General features: G+C 40.3%; 1 protein-coding gene across 1 annotated transcript; it reads left to right on the forward strand.

The window, feature by feature from the left end:
* Nucleotides 1-4,261: 4,261 nt before the first annotated feature.
* On the forward strand, nucleotides 4,262-13,486 carry PLAU (plasminogen activator, urokinase). Its single transcript, XM_063339301.1, has 11 exons — nucleotides 4,262-4,305; nucleotides 5,847-5,958; nucleotides 7,065-7,119; nucleotides 7,299-7,403; nucleotides 7,946-8,111; nucleotides 8,454-8,539; nucleotides 8,642-8,831; nucleotides 9,471-9,625; nucleotides 10,630-10,770; nucleotides 11,347-11,495; nucleotides 12,306-13,486. The coding sequence occupies exons 2-11, from the start codon at nucleotides 5,899-5,901 to the stop codon at nucleotides 12,498-12,500; spliced, it is 1,302 nt and encodes a 433-aa protein (XP_063195371.1). The 5' UTR covers nucleotides 4,262-4,305; nucleotides 5,847-5,898; the 3' UTR covers nucleotides 12,501-13,486.
* The last annotated feature ends 2,983 nt before the right edge of the window (nucleotides 13,487-16,469 follow it).

Raw genomic sequence — 16,469 nt, forward strand, 5'->3', positions numbered from 1 at the left:
TCTAAGCATGGCTGTAATTTTAAGCCTGTGCAGACTCCTATTAGGCTGGTGAATGTGCCTGACTGAGAAAACTGGTGTGGAGTATCAGGGTACCAGAGTAAGGGAAATTTTTCCTGATAGAACAGCATGTCTGCGGCAGTTCTTTTTACTAATATTTACAGGGTTACTTAACTCTCTGTGATTTCTATCCTTTTGGGGTTTACTGATGGGCCACCAGAAGCAATGCATGGTGGCGGACATTTTTTCTTTAGTTTTAATAGTTTATCATCATCTGTGAAAACGAACACTGGAACTAATAATACCTCCACCCCAGCAACTTCTGCAAAACAACGCAAACCTCACAATCTCTTTCAGTGCACCACCATGAGATAAAACCCCTGTATTTCTTTAAGAGGGTCAGTGTCCTCATCTAGTTGGAATGGAATGTTATCTTTTCTAAATTTGCTAAGTCAGGCTGGCCGATTAGTCCGAAACATTCAAGTTACTTCAACTATAAATTAAAACAATCAGCAAGATTTTTGTTGGCAACTGAAAACTAAACCACGGAATCACAGTTAAGCAAGAACTGCCTGACTGTGGGTCTGATCCTACTAGCTCTTCAGGGTTGGATCCACTGCATCTGTCCTCTGTTTGAGAGAAGTACTATACAACTGCAAGAGGTTCACAGACTTGGATCTCATGAGCAGCTCATAATAGGTGTATATATTTTCTTTACTCTGTGCTACAATACAGGTACAAACAAGAGAAATATATGAAACCTTATTATTAACAGCCCTGAGTATGTAAATGAGAGTATGACTTTAAATTTTGTGAATTGCATTTTCCAGTTTAGATGCTATACTCCTGCTAAGCAGGTAAAGTGCATTCTACATGGTCACCCATACCACTTCCTGTAGCACCTCTTTTCTTCAGAAGTCTTTCCCGCCTTCCATCCTGCCCACACCTCTGCCAAATTCAGATAAGAGACCAAGGTGATGAAAACACAGACACGTATATAGAAAAAAGAACTAAACAGTGGAAAGCAGAAAGTGTCTCTCAAAATATAAAACTTGTTCATGGGTCTGTACAATAATTTCTCTTAAGCCACATGGTTCATCATTAATCAGTACCTACTAGGCGCATAAGTTACATTGAGATACTTTCCATAGGCATGTAATTTTGTTCACCGTTCTTCCTGAACAACTTGGATTTTGAGTTATAATGACCTCCTTTTCCTCTGTCCTATCACAGTCTTATTCTATGGAGATAACATGGCTTGTAACAGAGCCCTTCTAAACTCTTGAGACATGAAGTAATGAACAAATCCTGACCCTGAAGCTACCAAAAGTCCCTCGGTAGCAGAACTGGTCCTGTTTCTCCCCTCGCACTCCCTGGGCCTGTGCATTTCCTATCTGTGCAGCTCCAGCTTTGAGGACAGGTGGAGGTGTTGCCAGAACTGCCAGGCTACAGATTTTCCAAGGTCTCTGTCTTCAGGCAAGGCATATAACAGGGGTCCAAGGGTTTATTTCAGCTGCAACCTCACTTCAGATCTTGTTGTGCCAGCCATCAGCCAGCTCAGTGAACTCAGCCGCTGGAAATTATCTCATCCATTTCTGCTTCCTTAAGAGTCACTTAATGCTCATACAGATCACGCAGCCTTGTTTGCTGTGAGATTACTTGCAGTACCAAAGCAAACTCATTTGTAGGTAGCCTGGATACCTCTCTGCTAAACCATCGTTTCAGTTCAATTATTCAACTTCAATTCATTCATCTATCTAGGTGCAAATATTCAGTCCAAAGGAATTTGACGGCACTAAAGCGGTCCTGCAAACATGGCAGAGTTTCTGACCAGTAACTGTTACCAGTCCACTTGAAACAAAGCAACACCACAGCCCAGGTCACTTCTGCTGGTGGCCTTTTAGATATATTTTATCATTGAGAATAAAGTAGTACAGTATTTCTGTGAAACCTAAGTATATGACAAATAGTAGAAAAAGGGAGTTTTGAATCTTGCTGTATCTTGTGCCTGAGCGAAGACAACAAAAATGTTTGTCTCTTGGGCCTGGGAAACAAGTATGAACCTTCAGGTTTCGGGGGGGAAATGAGGAACAGGGGACATCTACACAGCTTGGTCACAGGTTCAGGGAGAAGGCCATTGCTCACAGTTCTACAGCACTTCTCAGGGAAGAACAAATGGGAAAGAGGAAAGCCAGGTGCTCTAGGGCTGACTCCTTTTCCAGAAAGAGAGTTTGAGGAAGCCACCAAGGCCTAGCACCTCTTCCTCGGGAAGAGCTGTCCAGCCTCAGGGAGCCTTCCTCTTCCTGGCACCTTGTCCCTCCCCTGCTCTCCCTACTGCATGAAACCATGACCCATTTCTTCATTTATGATGTGTAGGCTGGTGTATGAAAATTCATTAAGTAAATGTTCCAGACTTCTTTTAAAATCCAGATTATTTCCCCCCTCCCCGGAATTTATTCCCTAGGATAAGCTTACTCCACAGCCACTTCTCTAAAGTGAAGAGAATGACATGGAGATTCTACCTTGGTATTTTCTACCCTGTTTCTTAGAGGATCTAATTACTTGTGATGTTGATATATTCTGTCACCACAGAGAGAGAGAAAAGTGACTTTCCTGAAATTCAGAAAGATTTCTTTCTTACCTACATTCATTTTTGGACTTCCAGCTGGAGCTGTTTCTCTTGACTCAGTTGCTGCCACTCAGTGAAGTTAATTCAGTGTGTTTTCGGCAGACGTGAACCTGACGATCTGAACAGAAAGGAATAGAGAATGTAAGCAGCTGGTACCCAAATAAAGGTACCACAGACTTGACACAAACAGAAGGTGGGGAGGGAAGAGGCTAAGCTATACTCATACCAGTGAAGTTAGGTGTCAAACATAGAAGGGTGGTCTCCTTAAGCTCTGAATTGTCCAGTTATGAAAACATTTCTCTTGAGGGAAATTCAAGTCAACTCCTGTTCTGACCTGGCCTCTGAAGAAATTGCTCTTCATCAGCTATACAACCTATGGAGACCTGCCTTGGCTTAGTCACCTGCACTGCCTGAAGCTAAACCCTATGAATATACCCACAACTACCACGTGCTGGTTTGCTCTTATTCACTACATTGCTACAACACCACAGCATAATGTGAAAAATCACATTTGACTGGGCTAGGAAAGACTATCTATTTTGCTGGGCCTGCACTCTATAACAGATGTTTGTCACTTCACTTCTCCATCTGCACCTTATTAAATGACCCCACTTTGAATATTTCTTTGGAAGACAGAATTTATGGGAAAACTGTGACCAATTTCTCGGGATCAGAAGATTGCTTCAGGGCAAGGGAGCTGTAAGCAGCTTTTGGCTGGTTTGGCCCCTGCTGTGAGGCTCCTGTCTTAATGGCATGAGGAACGCACCCTGCTCGCCCCAAATGCCCTGTGTTTCAGCTGGAAGCAGCTCTCAAAACACATTCAGTGCCTCAAGCATACATTTTGGCCCAATACCCCCTCCCAGTGGGCTGTGTTTAACCCACACCTGACTCATTTTAATCCTCTATTAATTAATAAATCATTTGTGCTTCTCTCATTATGAATAAAATACACCACGCTTCTTTATATCTCTAGGCATGTTTCAACACAAGTCATTCTTCTCATCGCTGTCACTCACATTTCTCTTTTGGTTTTGGGTTTTTGTTTGTTTCTTTTTTTCAAATGCCTCTCTAGGCAATCGCTGACTGCGGTGGGGAAGCCAAGGAGCCCCCCCAAAAAATCCAACCCCAGGAAAGTTGTTTGGTCACAAAATCACAGAATGATAGGGGTTGGAAGGGACCTCTGGAGATCATCTAGTCCAACCTCTCCTCCCAGAGCAGGGTCACCTTAGAGCAGGTTGCACAGGAACGCATCCAGGTGGGTTTTGAATGTCTCCGGAGACGGAGACTCCACCACCTCTCCGGGCAGCCCGTTCCTCCTCACGTTTAGATGGAACCTCCTATCTTCGAGTTTGTTACCTCTGGTCCTGTCACCGGGCACTCTGACTGTACTCCCCCCTGCCGCCCGAAACTAAAAAGCAGCCTGTAAAATTTCCCCCTTGAGTCACTCCAGCTGCTTTTGTTTGCAGCGAGGCGAACGGCGAAGCGAACGACGAGGCCTTCGCGGCCCGCGGGTGCGCGCGGGCGGGCCCGGCCCCGAACCCGCCCCGGGGCGGCAGCGGCGTCGACCCCGCCCCGCCCCGCCCCGGCCCGGCCTTTATAGCGCCGCCCCGCGCCACCGCCGCCAGCAGCCGCCCGGCAGCGACAGAGAGAGGCACAAGCACCGCGGGGCTTCTGCGCCGGTAAGTGCCCTACCGTCAGAACAGATTTGTGATTTAAGGGTAAAAAATGCCGGGTGTAAGTCAAAGGGAATTAAGTAGTTGCTCCTTAAATTAAAAAGAAAAAATAAATTTAAAATTTGCTCCAATGCAGTATTTCAGCGGTGGGGAAGATCTGGTCTACATGCTGTAGTGTATCATAATTTTAACAAGAAATCAGCAGTGCTGCTGTTTGTGATGCTACAGTTCAGTTGGGCCTGAGAAACTAATTATGGTAATAAATGACAAATTACTTGCATAGATGCTAAAAATAATTATCTTAATATGAATAGTATTTAAGGGAAAATATATCTGCTGGAATCTCAACTGAATTTGAAAATTGGGCATGTCCAAGTACCTGAGGCGTGATTTGCTTTCTTGCATTATGAAACCTGCTTACAAGTAAATGCTGCATCTACATTAGCATTTTGGTTTGGATCATGTCAGCTCTCTTTTTTTTTTTTTTCAAATGAATCCAGTGATCTTCTCTATTCCCTATGCTTTGGTTCATGCCACTGAATAGCTTTAGAGTATGTCTGCTGTATTTCTTCTGACTAAAACCAAACTGGAAGATGCAGGTGTTCAGTCTGCAGGAGCAAGCTAGAATTAGTGCAATGTAAAAACCTCTGAAGCAGATACAGTGTGGAGCGGGTCTTCAGCTCCAGCTGAGTTCTGCATACCTGCTCTTCCTGCATGGCACTGCTTGCTGATGTAGATTGCCCCAAAGTCTTTTAAAAATCAAGTTTTCCAGTCTTCTAGAACTGAGGACACTTCAAAAATAAAAAAAAATAATTCATTACTTTCATTGCAATCAAAAAAAAAAGACATTGGTACTTTATAGCTCTCTTCACCATCACTTTTACAAGCTAGTTTTGTAACAGTCACTCCTGGGAAGATTGCTATATGAGCTTGGCTACAAGAACCAGCAGCATATAAGAACTCAAGACAGAATATGTTCTAAGCCTCTCTCATACTGTAAATAAGTGAGGTAACATCAAGACCAGCCTTTCAGGAGTTTGCAGTGGTCAGAGGCAGTCGGTGAGGTGGCCGGGCTGATGTAAGTGCCCAGCATCAACAAGATGCAGTCAGCAGCTATAGAGGTCATTAAAAAAAGGAGCTTTCCCTTTCATACCCTAAATGTGGATGCTCAGTGCTTTTGTTGCAAGGTAGGAATAATCGGTTAAAGAGGTACAAACAGCTGGATAGCAACTAAATGCGGCTGCCAGTTTCTAACTGTGTTAGTCCATGCTGCAGAAACAAAGTATGGATTTTTTCAATTTGCCTTTCTCTGCTTTATTTAACCTCTAAAAAAATCTGGTTGTATTGCTAAATGTACAAAAAAGCTTCAAAAGATAATGTCTAATTTAATCCAGGGAAATAATAAACAGATATTCCACAACAAATCAATGCTTAATTCTTCTGTCAATTGTGTTGTAATTTATTCTGAAACCCACTGAAGACAACAGAAGCAAGAGAGCTGACACTGAAAGCTACAACATGACATTAAGTTCTTCTTTTATTTTCAGAATCAAAATAATACGGATAAAAGAGGAACGAAGTGAGAAGTTAACTAACAACATGAAGTTACTCATCTTCTTCGCAGTAACCCTGGGCACACTTGTCACGGGACTAGATTCTGTAAGTTTTGAAATAAATCGGGGGGGTTCACTTGGAACCACTTCTGGTTTTGATTACACTTCTGCTTTGGACAGTATAGTAGGCTTTTGACTTGAATTGTTTTTGCTGCCTTTGTGTGTATGTATACATCTGCTGCACAAAGAGGACTAAGAAACATGCTTTTGAACCCTTTGGTTTTTCTTCTGATTCTGCTCCACCCTAAGATGTCTGCTAGTGTTCAGTTACTGAAGGCATCATGCAATAATCAAGAAGTCTATCTCTTCTAGTTTTCTCTTAATGCAATTTAAACCTAGAAATTGAGTACCAAGAACTCAGTGGTCTTTCATGGAGGTGGTATTGTGCCTTAACCAAACTTCCACCTCCCCTACTTGAAAGTGTGATGCTAAAAAAGGAGCAGCATATTTATTTGAATATTTTTTGACTATCAACTTGTATGACAGTTGATAGCTATCAGCAGAGCTATTCACCACACTATGGAATTATATTATTATCATTACTTGGTTTAGTGTAGGCAAGCCCACTTGACCTCTGGGAAAAGTACACTAAAAGCCTAATCTTAGAATTAATTCTGCAGAGAAAGAAATATCCAGCTTGCAAACCAGAGGCAGGACCTGAAGTACAGGGCAAGAATCTATTATTATATAAGTCTACTGGCTTTTATTCCATGGCACAAATGTGAAGCACCAAAGTCACCAAAATGACAGAGGCAGCTGGGGAATGTTGCATTTTTCCTGCGCCTCTCGGTGGCTGAGAGGTGTAGAGGGAGAGGTTCCCTTCCACATTTTAGGGACACAGAGCATTGAGAGCTGCTTAGGCCCTCGCAGCAGAAATAACTGCAATGTTGACCTGATGCAGTGGACCAGCTTGGTGTTTTTTTTCTGGTGTTTTTTTTGTGTGGTGGTTTTTTTCTTCCCCGTTCTGCTTTGCTTGAGTAGAGTGCCACTTTTCATTCACATCCAGATTCCCCAGAGCAGGTTGTTGGTAACTATATGCAAAAACCTAAACTGTTGAAGGTATCCAGTAGGGAGCAGAGTTTGTGCCAGTAGGATAGTCAGACCACATAAAAGAAACTGTTCCCTTTAAAATCCTTTTTTCTTTCCCCTTAGGTTTATAGCAAGAAGTACTACAAGCTGCCACATAAACACAGATCATTTCACAAGGGTAAATACCTGCCTCTTCTACTTGAACCTAAAAAAACTTGTTAACTTGCAATTATACCTTCATACAAGAAGGAAGACTTCTACTGATACTTAAACATCTAAAACTTAGTTTGCAACTACATTTAGTTTTACTTCATCATGCAAATGTTTTGCCTCTAATTAGTGATGTCTTACTTGCAGATTGCCATTGTTTGAATGGAGGAACCTGCATTACCTATTACCTCTTTAGCGGAATTCATCGTTGTGTATGCCCAGAAGGATACACTGGGATTCACTGTGAACTAGGTAGAACATCAATCTTCCTTAATACTAACTAACCTGATTGAAAAGATCTTAAAGGATAGGCAAATGATGAATATGAAATGCCAAGTGAAAGTATTACCCATAAACAGTGACAAGATATCCTTTAGCACTTTATGCTAACAGTCTAAGTGAGGAGAACCAAATAAATATTGGTGCAAAATTGCAACCTCTGACTTTTTTTTTGTGTCCCTGCTTCTTCTCTACTGTTGCCTACCTCACAAATGCTTTAGATTGGGGTGAAAAAAGTTCTTGTTTGGGAGTGTTCAGAAGCACTGATTATATTGTGAAGTACACTGAAACTATTAAAGAAGCAATACACATGCTTTAAAGCATAAGATGCTCAATGCTCAAAACTCATATAGAACAAATTCAATAAGAATACATAATCAGTCCAGACTTCACATCATCTGTTTTCAAGTGTAATGCAGGAACTTTTTTCTCATTAGAAGGATCCATACAGATTATTTCTGTCTCAGAACAATTATAAACAAGAACATGCTGATAATGAAATATTGTTTTCTCAGACACTGACAGCATGTGCTATACTAAGAATGGGGAGGACTACAGAGGAATGGCAACAGAAGATGAATGTCTGCCATGGGATCTTCCCTCAGTAGTCAGGAGGGGTCAATACCATGCTCATTTGAGGGATGCTTTGCAGCTTGGACTGGGCAGACACAGCTACTGCAGGTAAGAAAAGCATCACTCTTCCTTGGATGACTTCTATTGTCACAGCCCCAGAAGTGCCTCAAGTGATGGTACATGTTTAAAAAAAAAAACCCAACAAAATATTAGGGATTTAGACTGACAGTATTTGGAATGCAACTTGTTGAAGTGTCTAGAGTTCTTACTGCTGAAGCTGATCATACTGCAAAATTCCAAGTATGCAACAGAAATAGTCAGTTGTTAATTACTTTCTCTAGCATATCTTGCAAGAGAACACTTTTGGCCTTTTCAGGACAGTTAGAAATATAAGATACTATCACTTTTTAAATCTGTCTTTATGAAAAGAACACTTCCTTTATCCTCTAGAAACCCGAATGGAAGCAACAGGCCCTGGTGTTACACCAAAAAGGGATTCACCATTCAAGAAACACCCTGCAACATAGAGAAGTGTGGTGAGTAACAGGAATTTCAAGACAACTGATTTCTACTTTTTTAATAGCACAAGGTTGGTGCTTAGTTGTAAGAACACCTGAACAAAATTTTTCCTTTCCTAGGGCACACATGTGGTCAGAGGAGCATCAGCAAGTATTTCAAGATCGTTGGTGGAAGCCAGGCAGAGGTTGAGTCTCAGCCTTGGATAGCTGGCATCTTCCAGAACATAAGGGGCACTGACCAATTTCTGTGTGGTGGCACCCTCATTGACCCCTGCTGGGTGCTTACAGCAGCACACTGTTTTCATACTCCGTAAGTTTGCAGTTCCACATCCTTATTTGCAACTTTCTTCAGCGGATTTCTTTGCCTGATGCTCACTGAGCAGCCCTTCAAAATGTACCATAGTAAGAATGTTCTTTTCATTGAGCAAAACAAGAGGAACAGCTGTAAACATTAAGCCTCTGGGAGTCCAAGTCTAGCAGAATAAGCTAGCAAGACGTGAACGTTTTAGTGGATTGTGTAATTTAAACAATTTTAGCTTAAATTGGAAACTGGGTTTCATTTTTACCTCAGCTGTTCCCAAACTTAAAAGTTGTACTGAAAGGTGATGAGCTGTTGAGCAATACACTTATGGGTGTCTTTTGTTGTTTTTCCTGTGGAAAGCTGATCATCCTGGCATCCTGCAGAGGATTCGCATTGCCAATGCCTGGCATTAGTAGCAGCTAGCTAGGTGTGCATTTCAAAATGCCTGAGCGTCTGTCTTAATCCCCTCAAATGGAAAATCAGGATGCTTTCCTCTTAGAATGGAGGATTAACTTTCAAAGCTGAGTAAACTGTGCTTTTTCTTGTCAGTATTAAAGTAAACACAAAACAGAACTGGGTCTGGATCTAAACTGTTGACCTCACTGTCAGAAGCTGGTAGTCTTCATGAATCTCTTTACTCTCACTCAGGTCAAAAAAGCCACAAAACAAATCCACCTACAAAGTCTTCCTTGGAAAGTCCATACTGAATGCTACTGATGATAAGGAACAAGTATTCATGGTTGATGACATCATCTCTCACCCTGAATTTACAGATGACACAGGTGGCAATGAGAATGATATTGGTAAGTGTCATCTTAATATGAGCCTTTAAAACACTGAGGGTAGCTGAAGGCTATGTAACTGTGGCATACACCTTCTTTTAGAAGTATAACCAGAGATGAGATGAAGGGGAACAGGAACTAGGTGCTTCTGAGAACTAGGCCTGTACTGAGCAAGATTTTTCCACTTGTATAAACTTAGTTTGTGGCACACATCAGATGCATTACCTGTCACAGAGATAAGACTGTCTTATCTCTGGACCTGTACAAGGCATGGCTTTTCCATAAGCACTGGTGGCAGCATCCCATTTCTAACATCTTAATCTGTGTCTACAGAGATCACACTGTATGTATAATAAATGATGGAAAAAATGCAGGTATAGTAGGTTTCATCATATAGTAGGGAAATGCCATATCAGGTAGCACATTAGTCAAAGTTTTTCCCGAATTAATCCAGACTTTGGTAAGTCTCTCTGGCTTTTACAAGCCTATCCCTAAACCAACAAAGTCAGAGATGGGTTTTTGCAGCTTACACAGAACAGACTTGCCACTCGTGCACTTGATGCTTAGAATTCTCTCTACCACCCCTCCCAAATTTCTGCTGCTAAGGAAAGAGACTCAAAGAATAGCTTTAAATGCCCTTCTGGTGAGAAGTATAGTATAAACTGTCACCTGTTCGGTAGGGATCGGGGTGCCACTCTCTGCAGCCAGTCAGGAAGTTGAGGCTTTAAAACACCTGAAAATACAGTTGCAGAAAAACTTTCCCGGAGCTATCAGCCCCATCCTTCTAGGAAGGAAGTTCAAGTTCAAACATTTGCCAATTTTAGTGCTGGGAGATTAATTCTGTTGTTACTAAATAATGACCCAGCGTCATTCCGAAAAGCAATGAGAGGAACCATATGTAACCAGAACTAAAGGGAACTGCTATTCCCATTAACTGTACCCTATACTCCTATTCTCAAAGAACTTGAGGGAGGGTAAAACTTGCTTTACAAATTTAACTTTATCTTCTCTGACTTGTTTCTTAGCTTTGATAAGGATAAGAACAACTTCTGGGCAGTGTGCAGTAGAATCCAAATATGTCAGAACAGTCTGCTTGCCAGAGAAGAACCTTTCCTTACGAGACAATACCCGGTGTGAAATAGCTGGCTATGGAAAACAAGACTTTTGTAAGTAAATAACTTCTTTCTAAAGTTGTACTTCCACAATGTGGGAACTGGATTATTTTTTTTAATACCATGACCTGCAAAGGATTAAAAAGGATTCCTTTCTATTATTCTATGCATTCCATGTGCATCTCTCAAAGATAATCTCTGCTATCATCTTCTCTAGTTGTCCATGGCATTTCCTATCTAATGCTTCTCACACTTTTCAAACCATACAAAGTAAGCCAAGATGTAAAACACCGCATTTTTTTTTTCATTCCTGATATGGTGAGGAATAGAAAAAAAATTAAAGCTGTGTTGGAGGATTAATAACAGATTGCATTTGTGCAGAACTTCAAAAACTATCAAACTCTTTCTCTCTAAGAACCAAGCTTTATAGTTTGCATTTGGAACACTTGCTTTTCCTCTTCAAAACTCTTTCATTAAAAGTAAACAAATACTGCATAAACTGGAAATAAGAGCCTCAAATCAGAACTGGAATGGCTGTGCTAATTTCTTTTAAGTGCTGAAAGTGTGTGTTATACACTGGTTTTGTTTGTCTTGGATAGTGAAAATAGTTAAATATTCTTTTGTTTGCAGATGACATTTACTATGCTCAAAGACTGATGTCAGCCACTGTAAACTTAATATCACAGACAAAATGCAAATATGAATACTATGACAGTGTCAGAGTTACTGACAACATGGTCTGTGCTGGAGATCCCACATGGATGACTGATGCATGCAAGGTAGAACTGGTTTATTTTATCTTCTAAACTGTTTTAAATGCATGTACGCTATATGGATCAACTGATGGCGTCTTCTAATTCTACTAGCAGAAGAGTCTCTCTTTATGTAGCTGGAATGTAGTACATCCAGTGGAGTTGAGCTGTAATGTGGCCAAATGTATGGAATGAGGTTGGGACCTAGACTTAGGTGTTACCTCCTCTGGAGGAGCAAGAAGTGCTGTATCCTAGCCAGTTATTCCTCAGGGCCTTATTTACAATCTGTTCAAGCAACGACTAGCAGATAGATATCAGAGGAACACAGTAGCTATTCCAATCTCAGCTTGCACTTTATTAAAATCCCCTCTGCAAAGGGATAAAAGGTGAACTAGTGGGGGACATTGAGCCCCTACACAGATTCCTCAAAACTAGATTTGCTTCCCTGCACACTCACTGGGCAGAGTGGCCATATGAGCCACTACAGAGAACAAGTGTTGTCCCTACAGGCAGGGAGACAATTAATTCTGTGAAGAATTGGGTGTGTTGCCTTTGACCTTCTATCACTAGCCTAATAACTGTGATTATAAACTTGGGATGGAGTGTTGTACACAAGGTAACCGCTCTCTCTGTACCCTGCTAGGGGTGAACTAGAGAACACCTTACCTTACAGACTGTGTTCAACTCACAGCAGATGCTGAGCCTTCTGTTTATCTATACAGTGTTCTCAAAAATCAAAACTTTAGCTCATAGATATTTACTAGCTTGTTTTACTCTCCCTGCTATAAAGGCTCCATCTGCAGAAAATGGCCTAATATATTCTCTTTCCGCTGTCAGGGGGATTCTGGTGGCCCCATGGTCTGTGAGCACAACGGCAGGATGACGCTTTATGGGATTGTCAGCTGGGGAGATGGCTGTGCAAAGGAAAACAAGCCTGGCGTTTACACCAGAGTTACTCGATACCTTAACTGGATTGACTCCAACATGAATGCAGTAACTGCCAAGAGTCGTTTTCTCCCTGAACCAAAGTGACCTTTTTTACATCTGGACTCAAATGAACAAGATTAAGCCTATACAGATGACAGGACACTAAAGTCCTGAATGTCATGAGAGGCTTTCATTTTTAAATGCTTGTGTGGTCTGCCGCTCACATCGGTGTTCCTGAGGCAGAAAGATGGTTGATATATTATATTACTACTATGAATTACCTGAAAACCACTCCATGGGAAGCTAAACTATTTAACATTTAAATGAGTGTTCCCATGCATGATACTATGCATATCAAGTTACCTGTCCACTTCATTTATGAACCAGCATTTGTTCTGGAAGTACTGGTAAAGTTTTAACTTAACTCAAGTATTCGTTTTATACATGGCCTGAGTCTAAAATCTTTCATCATCACACTGAATAATGCTAAGACTCAAGTCCTAGAAACCCAACCTGTTAAGAGCTGTACTGAGGGCGTCTTTGCACTGATCAGGCTTTGCGTCAGAAAGTGGGAGGAACTGCATTAGTGTTAACTATTGCTGATGCATGAAGAAGGTCCAAAGTCTGCTTAGACTGAAGCAACACTTAGTTGCTATAGACCCAACATGTAATAAAATCTTAAGGATGCCACCTGTAGCTGTGTCAGCATTACAAACTCAAATGTATTACACTTAAGAACTGTACTGCAAGAATTGAAAACCTGACTTGACTTCCAGGTCAAATCTGAAGGTGTCTTGGTCCCCTTAAAAATCTGATGCTGTAACCTCTCCACGTGTACCTATGTACCCAGGAGAGGATTTAAGTGCTCAACACTCATTGAATGCTGCAGATGTCCAAAGTCAGAACTTTATTTCCATTCATTTAATTTATATTATATGGAAACTACTTCTTATGCTGGTTTTATTTTTAAACTTTTTTTAATAGATATGAATTATTTGTATGAGGGCTGGAACCTCAAGCTTTATTTAATTATTTTTACTGTGTTTAACTTATTGTTTGTATGATGGATATTAAAATATCATTAAAAAACCTATTATTCTTATGTGTCTGCTCCTTCCCTTTTGAAAGGGTAGTGGTATGATTTGAAAGACAACTGCCATTAAGTTCTAATCTGAACCATAAAGTCCTTTGGTAAAACATAAATGTTTGAACTTCCTGTTTACTAAAGCCTTTCATATGAGAAATCAATGTCTTCTACTACGGGCTATAGAGTGCTAGAAAACTGTGTGTGCACTACCCAGGCACAGAGTATAGGATGAACAACAGTGCTGAGGATGCAACATCCATGCTGCATGTGCTTTACGACTTCCATCTAGCCCTGTGGACTAGACCTTCTCAAGTGGCTGTGGAACATCAGGTGAACTTCTATAGCACAATATTCCGTTTAGGTTTCATCCTAAGGGAATACAGTTCTCATGCTCCAGAACTGTGCTGCACTATGATCCAAGTCATTGAGGGGGGCACAGAGGGATCAAGAGATTGGTTACAAAAGCTCACTCATTAACTAAAATGCTATTGCATGTGGGAGAAAGCCATACAGTATCAGAAAGGTGCTAAAAGGAAAGTAATCATTTCAGCTTTCCTCAGTACTTCTTTGTGGATACTAATTTTGTAAGAGAAGCATTCAAAGTTGACCTCAAGTACTGCTAAGCAAAATCTTAGGTAGCAGAAATTACAGCTAATGGCGAGATTGATTTAGGTTTCAGTTTATTTTCTTTTTCAAGAAAGAAGTTTAGCTAGAACAGAATTCACAGTAGAAAGTGCTAAGAATAAAGAATTACTTAAAGCCAACTGCATTTCTAATTCTGGATGAAACAACACAATTAAACACAATCAGTCCTTGCTGAAGATACATTCTGTTGTTTCGGCAGACAACAAAGGCGGAAAATATTCTCAAGGTCGTCTCTTTCGGGTGGTTAAGGAAACACAGTGAAGTCCTAGCATCACTTCCATGTCCTGAAGAGCATGGGCTGTCTGCTTTGATTTTGTTTCTTTTAAAGAAGCTATAAGATGGAGACAGACTGGAGATACTGCTATAAACCAGGTTTATAGCAAATTTACAGAGAAGAGTTTGTATCACAGCATCAAGATGCCATATATTTGTGTGGTGTTTGTAATTGTGAAAGTAAAAGACTTGCATGAATGCCAAGCATTTAACACTGAAAAATTACTTCCTACGCTGAAATTGCTATCATGGAACGAATTAGCGGCCTAGTTAGCAGCATAATTTCTGACGTTAGCAGTCCGATCCATCCTAACCGACTAACACAGTGAGCCAACAAGACTCTAGTAGTTATTGGTCAACAGATCTCAGACTAGCAATTTGGCTTGCCAATTTTTGGCCTATTTCTAAAAAAAGTTAGAACCCAAATGTTTTGTTAGTTATTCATCTCCTCTCATAAATGCAGAATTTGATGTCAAGTTACAGGACTGCTAGGGAAATTTAACGGATTTTTGTAGATCAGACCACACTGTTTACTTTCTCATTATAGTTCATTTAAGAATTCAGGAAATAAAATCAAATGTGCATGTGCAATCATTTCTTATGGAGCTCTCATAGAAACCTTTCGGTCTCTGTCACTAGCTGCTTAATGATGAATGACTAGAGATTTCAGGAACATTTTGGAAAAATCTTGAGCAAGAAATTTGTTGTGACCTACAAGTAGTGCTCTGACTCCAAATGCGCAGAATGGGGTCTTTGTTAAAAAGTACTCATAGTAATATTTTGGTCAAATGTTTTTTTGTCATGTTATATGCACTGAAGAACGTAAAAAACCTCTGAAGAGATAAAACCTTATTTTTCCTTTTTTATTTTTTATAAGTTAGAGATGAGCTAAATAACTCATTGTAAAACTGATTGATGTCTTCATAGCAAGGCAACTGTGAATTCAGAGTTGCTCAGGTACAAATTCAACTATAGCAATCCTTTCAAAAATCAAGGGAAAATGCATAAACTAAATTTTCACTTTCTAAAAAGCACACTGGTAATTTGTGAGAAGCATGCTTCAGCTTGTAGCTTATCATAGTCTGGGTATGTGAACCTTGCACATCGGTGATGGAATGATAGGAATAAGAACCTTAATAAAGTCTTGTCCTTTAGACTCAAGACTGAAGTATGTAAGATCTGGACTATTTCCAGCTTTGTTATTGTTAAGTCACGTGCCTTTATACAATTTCCCTGCTATAAAATGGGTGGGACAGTACTTCCTTTCTCCCACAGGTTTGCCTGGGTATGATTTGTCAGGAGGAGGGAGAGTTGACAGCTGCGTGAGTGTACTGTGAGTAACATGCAGACATCCCGGTCTCGTACAGGGACAGCAAGAACTACTTAAACATGAAATGATTACTGACAATACTGGACTGTGAACTGTTTGGCAATACAATTTGTAGTTGGGACCTGCAAACAGAAATTTGTTAGTAGAGGTTAACACTATGTGTGGTAGAGTTATTCCGCAAAGGCATGCTGTTTGTGGACTGCTGATTAAAATTTGTGAGTTAATTTGGGAGTTAAGATTGCATTGTTTCTAGAGAACGAGTTGGAGATCTCCGGTGAGAGACCGTGAGACTGGAGGCTGTGCAAGAAGAGAAGGAAGGCACCTCTTCATTGCTTTTCTAGACAGTAACTAACAGGTCAGCCTGACCAGTGTTGACAGAGAATACTATGGGCACAAAGTAAGCAATGATAATATAGTTTAAGACGAAAATATACTGTGTTTTAATCATGTCTTTTGGATGCTACAGCTTTCTTACTTCAGTATTTCTTTCATTTAAACATTTATCAAAGTACTAAAGTAAACAGATTTACAACAGGTGGAGAATATAAATATCTTCAGGGTGATCATATATTACTATCATTGAAATGAAAGGCACATTTTTCATTGACTTCTATGGGCTTTTTCTATGAATAAAGTCAATACAAATTAAATTTAAACTTATTCACATCATTATGAATATAAGTAACAATGAAAATGGAGCAATAAACAAAATTTGTATTTTTGTATTTAGGTCTTTCAT

The sequence above is a fragment of the Chroicocephalus ridibundus genome, chromosome 6, assembly GCF_963924245.1.
Source record: "Chroicocephalus ridibundus chromosome 6, bChrRid1.1, whole genome shotgun sequence".
NCBI classification, from domain to species: domain Eukaryota; kingdom Metazoa; phylum Chordata; class Aves; order Charadriiformes; family Laridae; genus Chroicocephalus; species Chroicocephalus ridibundus.

Excerpts from the sequence above, each read along its gene's own strand:
- PLAU (XM_063339301.1), top strand. The coding sequence starts at position 5,899 with ATGAAGTTACTCATCTTCTTCGCAGTAACCCTGGGCACACTTGTCACG. Across the intron at positions 7,404-7,945 it reads TGGGATTCACTGTGAACTAG|ACACTGACAGCATGTGCTAT; the intron begins GTAGAACATCAA and ends TTGTTTTCTCAG. Across the intron at positions 10,771-11,346 it reads CTATGGAAAACAAGACTTTT|ATGACATTTACTATGCTCAA; the intron begins GTAAGTAAATAA and ends TTTTGTTTGCAG.